We start from the raw sequence: 14,033 nt of genomic DNA, 5'->3' as shown, positions 1-14,033 counted from the left end.
TTTTTGTTTGGTTCCACTCTGGTTAAGGTGGAGCTCATCCTGTCAAAATAGGCTTGCTGTTTCTCATCATCTCATCCATGCGTTGAGACTCTGAGCTCAGCCTGCCTCTGGGTTCCTGCATGTGGAATGAGCAGCATTTCTGAGAATGCAACTGAGGAAGATCTGGATTTTAGTTTCTCCGAGGTCAAGCAGGATGGTAGTCTTCACACATGGGTGACATCATCAGATGGAGCCTGGCATAGAATTTTGATCTCAAAGAATTCTAGAGCTTTCAAGCATGCCCTACTGAGCATGTACAGCTGTAGTTATTACCCTGCCCCCTTGGCAGAGTCCCTCAGTCTTTTTTTTTTTCCCACAGAGCCCTGTGGTTGTAGGAGCTGTGTGGGCACAGTATTCAAGTTTTGCTCTCTCCTCACAGTTTAGTTGTGATTTTTTCTATTGCTGCAGCTATTTTTTTCTTTTCCTTACTGTAGTTTTTATTCTCATTTTACTTTTTCTCTACCTTTCAACTTTACCAGCCACATGGTGGGCCTTGGTTACTGTGGAGCTTGGCAGAATCTACTTCTAATTCTTAATAAATAAATGCTGCATGTGTCCTCTCCTTGCACTGGGGACTTGCCTGAGTTCTACCTAGGCAGGCGTTCTATGTCATTTCACCGATCGATTAGCATCGATGGAGGTGTGGACTGTGAAGTTATTGAGAGCCGCACCATTCCTGTGGGGGAGGGGGGGGAAAGAGTTCATCCTCCACACATGCTAAGGAACTAGCCTCCACTGGCAGGAGCCCTGGATTTAGCCTCCTCTCCTGCTTGCCAGTAATTGCAGTGAAGTCACCTTGTGAGAGAGGGTGAGCAGGAGCCTGCACAAGCAGCATTGCTGCTGCAGCTTCGGAGCCATGCCTGGTATCAGTTACTAATGCACATCTGTGACCAGTGCACCAATGATCTTACAAGTCGATGTCAGGACTGCCACTGGGTGCCATGGTCAACCTTGTCAACATCAAGGTGCTGTAGCATCCCTGATATCTGATATTTAAGGGCCATTGACTGTGGGCACCGTTGAGTGCCATGAATGCTCTCGATTCACAGTTCCAGGCTGAAAGCGCCATGGACACTATCATGCAGTGTGGGCCCTCGATGCACTGAGGAACGATATCGACACAAGCATCCTCGACTGCGGCATCAATGCATCATGATAGCATCATTGTCTGGTGTCGCGGTCTGTACTACACCAGGAACCAGGCCAGCTGTTGAGCCCCATGGTCATGCTCGAAGGCATCAGATCTGCCCTTGAGAACATTGAGGTGCGGGGCCGCCATTGACTGAGCGCATGGAGGCTATTGGACGTGTTTGCCAGCGATGCCATTTGTGGCTGCTTTTGCTGTCATCAAGCACAATCGCATCAGGGTGCAATCGAGTGCCTGGTTGCTTTTGAGGCCATTGACTGCCAAGATGTGGTGGTTCTGAGAGCCCTCAAGCGCTATGGAAGCTCTTGGCCAATAGAGGCTTCGGATGGGCAGCCGTGGTGCTGTCAAGTGCTGGGTTTGCCATCAACCCGAGGCACCCTGGAGCACAGAGGTGTCCAGGGTGCACCATGGCCCGGTGCCATGGAGGCTATCGAGATTTGGGGACACCAATGAACCCCCTTGCCAGAGTCCAAAGGGGCACTGGGGGGGCATCGAGATGTGCTATTGATGCTGTATGACTGACAGATGCCTAGACCAACCATACAGCGCCAAATGTGCTGGGATTGCAAAGCATGGATGCTCTCTTGGCTGGCGTCAGCCATAGGCACTGGCATGGACGCCATCAAGCCTGAAGCATCGACACCCTTGGGCGTATAGCTGAGCTGAGGAGAACTGTGGAGGACACCGGCTGTCATTAGTTCCATTGGGTACTGAGGTGGCAGGTCAGTTCCATGGGGCATCTGGTGGTGCATCAGTGCCAAAGGGCCTCCGCCTTCGGGTACTGCAGGCGTCTTCCATGTAACCGACTCTCATCTATTTTTGTTGAGCTATCGGCACATTTGGGTGCCATGTACATCATGAGTGTTGCTGTCTGCAGTCGCCTGGGGCACTATCAATAGCACTACTTGCTGTTGTGCATACAGGGCATCTGTGGCACAGTTAAGCACCATCAAATCCCTGGGTGAGGTGTCGTTGGTGCCATTCATGCAATCCATTGCTAGTGAGTGCTGAGGGTGCTATTGGCACCGGAAGCACAATAGTCACTGTGGGCACTGGTGGACACAGTCGGAGACTGCAGGGCACCACTGCAGAGCACCATAGGCACCTTCAATTACCATGGGCTTCCCTTCTGCCATTATCCGGCAGAAAGGGAGGTGAGCCATTCACGACCCCAATCCATGGGCTGCAATTAGTCTCTTGGAGTGTTGTTAGGTACCATGGGTACTATGGGGGCAACGCTGCCTACCACCAGGGACGGCCATGGTCAGAACCTCAGTGGTACTGGGGACGTCATTGACACACAGTATCTGCTGACTCTATTAAGAGTTGGTGTAACAGTGGAGTACTTCTTGCATGGTCGGTAATGTTGGGGGTATCCTACTCCTCTCAGCTTCTTAGGCACGGGCAGGTGGCATTCTCTTGATCTGTACCATGCCAGAGATAGTGGAACCGCCATCATCACGTCAAGGTATCAACTTCCTCATCCATTTCTCACCTTTGGGTGCAATGAGACACTAGCAAGGAAGACACCATCATAGACTTTTGGATTGCTTTTTCACACCACCGCCAACTCAACAGGTGGTGTTCAGTCCCTGCTGTACCTTTGGATTCTACCCATGGTTGTGGTAATGGGATGTGCACCGCCATACGGAAGATGGGTACCGCTACATGAGTATTGATCATCGTGCTTTAAAAGCGGAGGGCTCAAGTTGGAGTGGAGGAGTAACACAGAATTAACATTCGTTTTAAATGAATGCACATCTCTACTGTCAATCAAGTTTTTGTAATGAACACGAGACTAGCAGAAGATTCTAAAACGTCATGGATTATCGACTTATTACTCAAAAGATCTAACATTGAATAGAGACATTCAACTTTTTATACCATTCCATCCCTACATCCCACTATTAACCCTCCTTATATTTATTGTTGTAGTTATTTAGGAGAGTTGTGGGTGGATCCTTGGACCAGTGGCAGATGACCACGCCACCGGGGAAGATTCCGGAGAGGGACCACCGGTCAGGCTCAGAGTTAGGAGACAGACACACACTAGTTCTTTTATTAGACAGTATACTGAACCACCAGAGGTGGCAGTAGTGAGCTGGAATGCCCGGCTGGGCTGTAGACCCTCAGATACTGGAACAGCGATCCCTGGAGGCTGAGCTGTAGAGAAACTGAAATATGGTGAGTAGGCAGGATATGCAGAGTTCATGTACCGAACCTGATGGTAACACTCACACAATGTCTCATAGAAGCCCAGGAGCTGGACTGTATATGCCCTCGAGGAGCGAGTACCTGGTTCCAGGGAAAGCTCTGAGAGAGCGATGGTAACTCACTGATGTAGTTGGCAGTAATGACTTCCAGGCAGAAGAGAATACGGAGCAAGTCTGGGAACGAGGGCCCTCGAGGAGCGAGTACCGGTTCCAGACTGTCACCTGAAAAACAAAGGAGAGAACGAGGCCCCCGAGGAGCGGGTTCCCCTGGTAAGTCCGAGGAGGCAGAGTAGCTTAGGTAGAGTAACCCATTGCTAACTCAATCTGTTAGCAAATTCTAAGACCTTATATATCTATCGTGGGTGACGTCATCTCAGGGAGATGCCCCTGAGGTTCGCGCCATCGCCGGTACTTCAGTCAGGGCCGCGCCGCGCACGTGCCCCTAGGCCTCCAGGAAACATGGCGGGTTGCAGCGTGTAGCCGGTCCAGGGACACCGGAGGACTTCGGCAGAAGGTCGCCACGGCAGCCAATCTTCCCACGGTCGAAGAGGGAGTCGCCAAAGAGGTAAGGAGGGCGGAGAGAGGGCGTCGGGAACCGGCGGACACAACAATTGTAACCAAATACAATTCCCTTCCAGCTCTCCTATTACCAATCCTGACACCTCCTCCCCAAAATCTCCTCCTTCCCAGTATCCTAGCTATCAGAAAACCTTAAAAACACCCCAATAGTAAAAAAAAAGTCAAGGAAAAACACACCTTAGTAGAAATTCCCCTATGTCCCACAAAGAGGCTCACTAAGGGGCGTTCCCCTTTGGCATGACTTTTTGGCACGTCACTATGTAACAGCTCACTGTTTCAATAAAGTCTTCCATGATGACAATAGTGGGTGGAGTTTAACACATTACAGCAGAGGTCAGGGCCAAAAATTCAGCTGGAACTAGGGCTCACCTCTGGACCCAGGTGAATGGCTTGCTGACCAACATTGCTCCTTCCTTGGCTGTTATTTATTTATTATTTATTTATGGATTTTATATACCGGGAGTTCCTGTATACAATACATATCACTCCGGTTCACAGTTAAACGGTAATAACTACTGCCGTGTAGCAGTTTACATGGAACAAATCAGAAACTTGATCTAATCAGCATAAGCGAAACTAACTAGTTACAACTTTAAACATATAAGTAAGGCAATATAAATCTTAGCTAAATAGTGTAGAGAATAATACATTAGAACCAAAGGACCAGGGTTGTTATATCAGTTTGTTCTTAGCTCTCTGGGAATGCTTGCTCTCTGGGAATGCTGTTGATGCCCCCCCCCCCCCCCTCCATTTTCCTCTGATGCAGGTGCAGAAAAAGTGCAAGTAGCTCGGCTTTTAATGCGGGAGCTCAGTATCTCAATAAAGCCCACCCCAATAACATTGGTGGGCAGAGTTCAGCACATCATGGCAGGGGGCAGAGCCAAGAACTCCGAACCCAGATAAATATTCCACTAACCACCATTGCTCCTTCTGTGGCTCTTAATAGCCACCCCAACTCTCCCCTGCTGCAAGTAGGGAAAATGTGCAGGCAGCTTTTAACATAGAACTTCTTGTTGTCCTCCTAAAACCCTCTTCCCTTTTTTCTGTCTCTTTGGATGGTACTTTTATCTTCCTGGTTCCCTTGGCCTGTAGTTTTGTGTTCATTTTTTATGTCTCTCTCCTTTCCTATGCATATCCAAAACATTGCTAAAGTGTATTGTTTCTTCCTTTATATCATTGCTAAAATGTGTCCCTTCCTTTCTGAGCATACTACCAAAACGCGTATCCACTCTCTTATCACCTCCCATTAGACTACAGCAATCTGCTGTTCACAGACCTCTCATGGAACCATCTTTCTTCACTACAATCTATTAAATATATGGCTGCATGACTTATCTTCCTTCGGTATCGCCATAACCATGCAACCCCTGTTTTCTATTCACTACATTGACTTCCTATCAGATTCAGCATACAGTTCAAGCTTCTCTTACTCACTTATAAATGCTTTCTCTCCGCAACTCCTCAGTACCTATCATTTTTTCTCTCTCAGTATACCCTTCTTTTGAATTCCGTTCTTTAAGCAAGACACTCTTTTAAGTGGGCTCTTCTCTTCTGCCAACTCCACGTGTTCCACCTTGCTGTACTGTATGCCTGGAATAGACTTTCTGAGTCGGTGTGTCATGCTTTTCTCTGGCTATGATCAAATCTAGTATAAAAGCCCTCCTTTTGAACCTGCTTTTAAATCCTAACCACCTCTCTAAAATAAATACATTTCCTATAGGCTTGTTTGTCATGTATGTTTGTCTTGATTGGATTGTAAACTCCATGGAGCAGTTACTGTCTCTTATGTGTATCTGTGCAATGCTGTGCATGTCTAGTAATGCTTTAGAAACAGCTGTAGTAGCAATATGTTTTTTGTTATGATATAGAGGAATGTAGTTAATAGCAAGACTAAGGGGGAATCAGTGTGAGGCAGAGAATGGACAGTGGTCGAAGAACATGATAATAAATTTACATGTATGTAAATGCAGAGTGTTTGGGGTTGGGTTTTTTTTTTTTTTTTTCTTTTTTGAGGACTCAGAAGTGCGCTTCCCTTGTTTTTACTCAAAAAAAGTCCCCCAAGGTGTTAAGAAAAAGACCTTAGTGCACTTGTTTTGAGTACAATTCATGGAGAATATGTAATAAATTATGGTTTTCTTTTATCAAAATGGAGCTATCAGCAACTCTAGTTCTTTTTTTTTTTTTTGACATGTCGTACTTCACCAAATAAAAGTTATGATTTACAGTTTTCAACTTGGTTGAAGGTTTTGATACATAGACGGTGGCTTTCAAACAGGAATGCAAGTCTGTGCATTGTTGTAAGCCCAGAGATGTGGCAATTTTATAACATAAGCACACATATGCATATAAGTTATAAAATAGCCTGGGCAGTTATATGTGTGTGCCCAATTTTTCAAGTGGCTGTGTACAGCTGCGTAAAATCAGGTATGAGCAGCACAAGTGCAGGTTTGCATCCATGCCATGGCCATTTTCACCAGTTCACCCAGTCTAGAACTAGGTCCTCTTAACCCATCTACTTTTTTAGCCTGCACTCTCCCATTTACCCTAGACCCCCTAAACCCCACGGGAATGCCTGCCTTTTTTTTTTTTTTTTTTTTTTTACTTAGACCTCCTCCATAACAGAAGTAAACTTACGCCCACTGGACCTGGGCATGTGCCCAGACAGATTGGTACCTGGCTGCACATGTCTTGGCCACATTCTGGAATGCCCATCCCGTACTCACACCACGCCCCTTTTTCTCCAGTGTGAGATGTGTACACATCTGCACATGGGGTGCACATCCCCCCACTATATAAAATCATGTGGACACGCGCATATCCTATATGCATGCACATCTTCCGATTTTGGCATGCAGCCAGCTTTTAAAATTTACCTCATGTTACATTTTTAGGTCATGATTTACTAAGAATTTTCCCATAGACACAGATGGGAGAAAAGCCTTAGTAAATCAGGCTTTCTTGAATAGGAAGTATATTTCTGCTGTCCTCAAATGTGTGTCTACTACCCCAGTTCTGCCAGTCTCTCTGATAAGATAGACCAATCAGTGGCATATTACATATCAGTGAGATTACCTGGAAAAAACATGAAGGTTAAAAACATGAAAGGCACAGCCTACATCACAAATAAATTTTCTAGTACTAGACATTCCATTTTATGAAAAATTATTTTCTTTAATTTGTTCACAGACAGAGATTTACCACATTTATGCTCAGTTTGATTTCCAATTTACATTACTTTAGACCCATCTAGAGACCACTGAAGGCATGCAAAGTCTGACCTAATAACTCCACCTAACATAAATGTAGAATAAGTGTGAACAGATGTCCATATTGTATTCTGGTGCCCGAGGTGAGCCATTTGAAAGGACTTATTTCAGAGGGACACAGATGGCTATACAAGTCATTTACTGCATCAGTGCCAAAGTAGGCGTGAAGACAACCCAAATATTCATAGTTTTGCTGATTACAGATCCAGATGTTATAAACAATAGGAGAAATTCTAAATGACATACTTTGTTTACTAATAGCATTATTTTGATTATCATTACACTTAGCAACTCACAGCTTGCTTTGTATGTACTTTTAGGCTTGCAGAAAATTACCGAATCATAGAATATAATGCTGCTGTGAAAATCCAGAGCTGGCTTCAAGGATGCAGAGTGCGGGCCTATATAAGGTATATTGTTATATTGCTAGCAATGCATTCCAGTTTTGCCATTTTGAGAAAAAAGCTCCATGGTATCATTGTGACATACAGCCAATTGTGACTTCAGCTTTGCATTCCACTGAGTAGCTTTTATTATCAGTGTGTACAATTATATTCAATCAATATGATGTCAGATTGACATTTATGTAAAGGTTGTCAAAAGCAGATGATAGTGGATGCTGCCAAGCCATGTTGAAATATTTCTTTTTTTAATTTTTAGTAGATTTAATGTAATCAAAATACTGCTTCAGAAAAAGGTTTGCCATCAGTAATTAAAAAGTAATAAAAAAAGAAAAAAACGTTTTTCAGTTGACAAGGTCCTAATAGTGCACCAATAGGGGAGTGTCCAAGACACCAAACAAAGGCAAATGGTTAGCAAGAATTAAAGAAGCAAAGGCTACAAAGCATTATAATATAACATGGGTAACCAGTACTTCAACCTCCTCCTGCCTCCACCCTTTTATAATAACTCCATAACAATGAACACACAGACACTAGGTTGGAATCAAATAGGCCGCAGCTTTATTACAAAACAACAAACTGCCCGAGCCAGTAACATCACCAAGAATTAGACTCCCAGCAAGATGATCACCCCCAGGCCACCCGGCTTGCAGGTCACAGGTAGCTCCCAAGCCACTAGAGGACTCAGCCCTCGCACAGCCCTGCAAGAGACTGTCCCTGGAGCAACTGCACCCAATTGCTCCAGCCCAAAATCCCAGAGCTGACTATATCAGCAAGTCAACAACCCTTCAGCATACTGCTGAAGCATAAGCCCAGCTCGGGCAACCCGCCACAGACACAGAAGGAAGAAATTCCTTCTGTGACCCCAAAGATGCAGCCCTAATTCCTACAACAATAAACTTTCCAAGGCGTTTGAAAGGAATTAATCAACAAATCCTGTCCCATAATGGATGAATGTACCCCATCACCACGGAAAAGACCCCCCACAACAGTCCCAGGACCACTCATGCTTGATATGTCTTCCACCCAGCAAGCACAACCAAGAACCAATCTGTTGAATAGCCTTGGCCCTGCTATGCCCTCAAACGACACATTCCTTTTCAGCAGGCCTGAGAATATCAGACCACAAATTATAACATTGAGAAACCAAATACCTACAGTACCTGAATGTAATCCACTTTGAAGTGCAGAAAAAAAGCATGAAAAGTGGAATATAAAAATCTAAATAAAAAATAAATAAGCGGAAATTGTCATTAAATCTTTCTGCACAATACTAATAAACTGCCGACCCAGTAACTTGCCCCAGTCATTCCCACCCAGTTGCACGATTAATACAACTGGCTGAGCCATCCTCCAAAGCCAGACCAGCATGCAAGGAATTAATTTGCCCCACAACCTGCTGTGCCAGCCAAGCCAATGAACATTCACACCATATGCCTCCAGTCCCAAATGCTCCTCATAAGGATGCCCGCAGGCATGTTTGTGTGCCCAGGCAATGTAAGAGTGTCCAACTATCCATACATTGTGCTCGCGCCCAGATAGACAAACTAAAGAGTAGCAAATCACCTGGACTGGATGGTATGCATCCTAGGGTACTGAAGGAACTAAAAAATGAAATTTCTGATCTATTAGTTACAATTTGTAACCTATCATTAAAATCATCCATTGTTGCTGAAGACTAGAGAGTGGCCAGTGTAACCCCAATATTTAAAAAAGGCTCCAGGGGTGATCCGGGTAACTATAGACCAGTGAGCCTGACTTCAGTGCTGGGAAAAATAGTGGAAACTATTCTCAAGATCAAATCATAGAGCATATAGAAAGACATGGTTTAATGGAACACAGTCAACATGGATTTACCCAAGGGAAGTCTTGCCTAACAAATCTGCTTCATTTTTTTGAAGGAGTTAATAAACATGTGGATAAAGGTGAACTGGTAGATATAGTGTATTTGGATTTTCAGAGGGCGTTTGACAAAGTCCCTCATGAGAGGCTTCTAAGAAAACTAAAAAGTTATGGGATAGGAGGCGATATCCTTTCGTGGATTACAAACTGGTTAAAAGAAAGGAAACAGAGAGTAGGATTAAATGGTCAATTTTCTCAGTGGAAAAGGGTAAACATTGGAGTGCCTCAGGGATCTGTACTTGGACCGGTGCTTTTCAATATATATATAAATGATCTGAAAAGGAATACAAGTGAGATAATCAAATTTGCAGATGATACAAAATTATTCAGAGTAGTTAAATCACAAGTGCATTGTGATAAATTTCAGGAGGACCTTGTGAGACTGGAAAATTGAGCATCCAAATGGCAGATGAAATTTAATGTGGATAAGTGCAAGGCGATGCATATAGGGAAAAATAACCCTTGATGTAGTTACACAAGCAATTTGAGCTTTTGCCTGCACAGTCCCTCCTGACGCAGCCTTTGTTGGCAAAACAAGGTGTCCGTGTTGGGGGACTTAACAAGTTTTCTCAATGTGTTGAAATTTTGGAGTTCTTCACCAATAAAGTGTTTGGAATTATTTTTTAATACTCTTTGGAATATTTGCTTAAGGACATTAAACTCTTCCATGCTCCCATAGTTATATTACAGTGATTTCCTTGAGCATGGGTTGGTACTCCTATCTGTTTTTTGACATTCCTCTACTCTGCACTGTCTTGACCTAACCTCTAGCTCATACTCCTTTAGTAGGGATCCCAGTAGGACCCTATAATAGCTAGACATGTTTCACTGTTCTTGGCAGTGCCTGAGGAGGTATTGGTCAAGCTGTCCTCATGAAGATGTGTACAGTTAGGATAGGGCCTTGGAACAATTCTGGCTCCTCTGCACTCCCTGGACTGGAGACTTCTAGAAACTTCAGGGCTGGTACTTTGTGGACTATGTCTGAAGGTTCATTTGGAGCACAAATTAATAGCTTCTGGCCAATAGCACAGCAGGATGTTTTCAAACGTATAACTCCCTGAGAATACTGGGAATTATGCTGTCTGAGCCTCACTCTAAGTCAATCAGGTGTTCCAAGCCTCAGTTTGAACTACAGTGTAGTAAAGGTCAGAATATCACCGAGGCTAATTTACTGGAAATGAGCTCTCTTTAGGGAAAACACAACTCTCATATAAAAACAAAAACAAAAAAACGGAATCACAGTGAATTTACAACCCCTGTTTCACCACATCTGACTTCAATAGGACTGGTACATTAAACACAGAGAGGGAAATTTTATAACTTTTATACTTTTTAGCCACAAATTTTATCCCAAATTTCAGAGCAGATTTATGTGGTTAAGACTGCTTTGAAAATTCCCAGATTTGGCCAGTGCATGTATAGATTTAAATGCAGAAAGTTACAGAAAGTATGTGCATGAATCCTTTCCCTACCCCCAGCTCTGCCCTCAGAAATATTTCATGTGAGTGTAGGTTTGAGTACATGTCAAATTGGATTTTGTGAGTACTTTTATGTGCACAACTTTCTGTAGATTTTCAAAGGTCATTTACACACATAAAAATGGGTTGTATGTGCATAAATGATTTTGAAAGTCAGGCCCTAAAAAGTAATATTTCTGATTTTTACCAATTAATTTTATACTGGGCAAGTAAATAAAACTTACCAAGTAAAGATGAAAAGCACAGGTAAAGAGAATACAGGGACTGTAATGTTCAAAAAAAGATCTGCATATAGGGTGACACTTTTTTTTTTTTTGGGGGGGGGTGAGACTGTGCTAGTGTGTATCTTTCACACAAAGGGTTAATTTTGTCCTTTGTGAGAGAAAAATACTGTCATATAGTTATGATTTGTTTATAATGAGTTACAGTTATTGCATGCAGTTTTGTGTTTTGTGTCAACTGAGAAACATACTGTGTAACAGTTCTTGCTTCACAGCACCCCCAAACTCCTTTTTTCCCCCTAGTATGAATTAGTTATGCTTTTATTTTGTGAAGGTTATGCCCACTGTTCTCTTTGCTTCAGTCACTACACAGATTTAGGTCTAACATTTGATAATCTTTCCCAAAAGGCTGGGGATGGAATATATTACTAAGAGGCGATAGCGGACATGAGGATTACGTGATAGGAATCAGATAGGCCCCAAATATGTATGAAAGTATGATCAGAGGTTAGTAAAAGTTTGTTCTTAAAATGTTGAATGAGGATATGAGAAACAGACATTACTGTGTACAAGGTCACAGATACACAGCACTGCTTAAAGAAAGTACAGGATTGTGGGCTGTCAGCTACTTCTCCCTTTCTCTAGCTTGAAGTCTGCAAGCTTCAAGGGCACGAGCAGATATATACTGACCACAAAATGGAAATGGGACTTAATTAAAAGTATAAGACCATCACTGTAAGCCAGCTAACAGATTAAGACAATAACTTTGAAACAGCTGCATGGGCACACATGTACGCTTGTTTGCTGGCTCGTGTCTAGAGACAAGTCTATTTTATGATATAAGTGCTTATATGCATGCATGGTAGAAAATATTCTGAATGTACACACATAGGTGTATTAAACCCCCTAGGTTTAATAGCCTCTCTTCCCCCACCGTTAGCCCCAACCTGTAAAATCCTGCTGACAATCCTAGATGTTTTTATTTTATGACTTAGCCACTATCCATAGCAGAAGGAAAGTTTCGCATCAGGAGCCCCTGGCATGCATTTGTTTGCATATTTATATGTTGCTTTCATTGAGAAATCCGGGAATGCCCTCGCCCTGCCCCTTTTATCAAAAAGAATTTTGTGTGCATAGTCAGATGCTTTTTAAAATCCGCTTGGTGCGCGCTGGCCCAACTTGTGCGCATATCTCCTGGTTTTGACACATGCAGAGATTTTTAAATTCACCTTTAAGAGTTAAGCAGAGCACAAGAGGTTGAAGATGAAACACCTGGCAACTGCCCAGAATTAATATAAACTGGACATAAGTTTTATAGACTTTATGGATACACTTTTAGCTTTTGGGGCACACTCATTCTTTTGACAGTGGCGATTACCTGAGACATTGTACATATGCTGAATCCTGATTATTTTGGGGTGTTTTATATAATGTGTTTAGAGAAAATGCAAGAACATATACAAATGAGAGAGAATGTCTATACAAGATAGCGATTCAGAGTGGTCCAGAGAACATATGCAGTAATTTTTTTCTTATCAGTAGCTTGGCAATATTTCAAGAAAGGTAGTAGACAGATAGATCCCTTCTGAGTATGATCCAGCCATGTACATAATATGCAGATGCATGGTGGGATAGGTGAGACTGCTGACCAGAGCTGAGCAGAGAGAGAAAAGATTCAATCTCCAGTATTGTATAGCTGTTTGTTATTGTTCACAAACGTTCTCAAAAGCGTTTGGTTTTGTACATATAATATAGAGAAAATTTAGCTATTCATTGTTTTTCATAAGACATAGTTAGTTTGACTGTTATCCAGACTACAAGGCAAATACCTCATTCCAAAACCCATTACAAATTGAGGCTATTGCCCTGAACCCATGCTTTAGAGCAATGATTCACAACCTTTTTTCTATCAGTACACACTTGAGAGATTATGCTCACATGTGTGACACACTGAATACATAATCAGCATGGGGCTTAATATAAGCATATGCTTTGCATCCACAGGAATCCCCATTTCCTAACAATAGGTGTAGAGCAGAACTAAGACAGTTCCCTATACAACTCACCATACAAAAAAGATGTTCTGATTCTGGTTTCATCTTAACAGAATTACAAACTCCCTCTACTACCAGGTGCATTGTAAAATAATACAAACAAACCCCACTCTGTACATGTCAATCAGACCTGCCATACCTCAGCAGCACTAATTCCAAGAAATGAAACAGCAATAGCCTTATCCATAAAAAGGCAGCAGCTCACAACCAGTGCAATATAATATTTAAAAAATATGTTGCGGAGGTGGACCCTTGGACCGAGGGGGAGTTGGCGCTGCCTTTGGGGAGGATCCCCACAGGCCCCCACCATCGGTAGGTGAGGAGGACAATGAGCAGAGGTCCTGCTGAGGCTTCACCACTACTAGACCCGCGTTCCACTTAGGTTGAGCCCTCGGGTGCCGGGACCGGCTGCACTTACATGGTGGCCTCTGAGAAGATGGACATCCAAGAGAGTGATGCGAAGCAGCAGAACAGACCAGTCAGAAGTTGAGAAGGAAACCCACAGTGATCCACGCAAGGATCGGAGTGGTAGCGGACCAGCAGACAAAGTCTAAGCAAGGGTCTTGGCAGGTGGCGTATCTTGTGGTTGGTATCCAGGCAAGGGTCATGGCAAGCGGCGTAACTTGTAGTCGGTTATTCAGGCAAGAGTTGTGGCAGGGGCGTAGCTCATAGTCAAGTCCGGTCCAAAGTCAAAGCCAGAGACGAGCAGGAGCAAAGAAGAGGGCAGGAACAA

General features: G+C 43.5%; 1 protein-coding gene across 1 annotated transcript in view; it reads left to right on the top strand.

The window, feature by feature from the left end:
• Positions 1-14,033, top strand: part of SPATA17 (spermatogenesis associated 17) — a 544,292-nt gene that overhangs the window by 52,892 nt on the left and 477,367 nt on the right. The window contains exon 2 of the mRNA XM_029593186.1: positions 7,565-7,654. Coding sequence (XP_029449046.1) covers positions 7,565-7,654 — 90 coding nt within the window. The remainder of the gene's footprint in view (positions 1-7,564; positions 7,655-14,033) is intronic.

This window comes from Rhinatrema bivittatum, chromosome 3, assembly GCF_901001135.1.
Source record: "Rhinatrema bivittatum chromosome 3, aRhiBiv1.1, whole genome shotgun sequence".
Classification (NCBI taxonomy): domain Eukaryota; kingdom Metazoa; phylum Chordata; class Amphibia; order Gymnophiona; family Rhinatrematidae; genus Rhinatrema; species Rhinatrema bivittatum.
The sequence above is the reverse complement of the archived record's forward strand: the minus strand, read 5'-3'. Positions and strand labels throughout refer to the sequence as shown.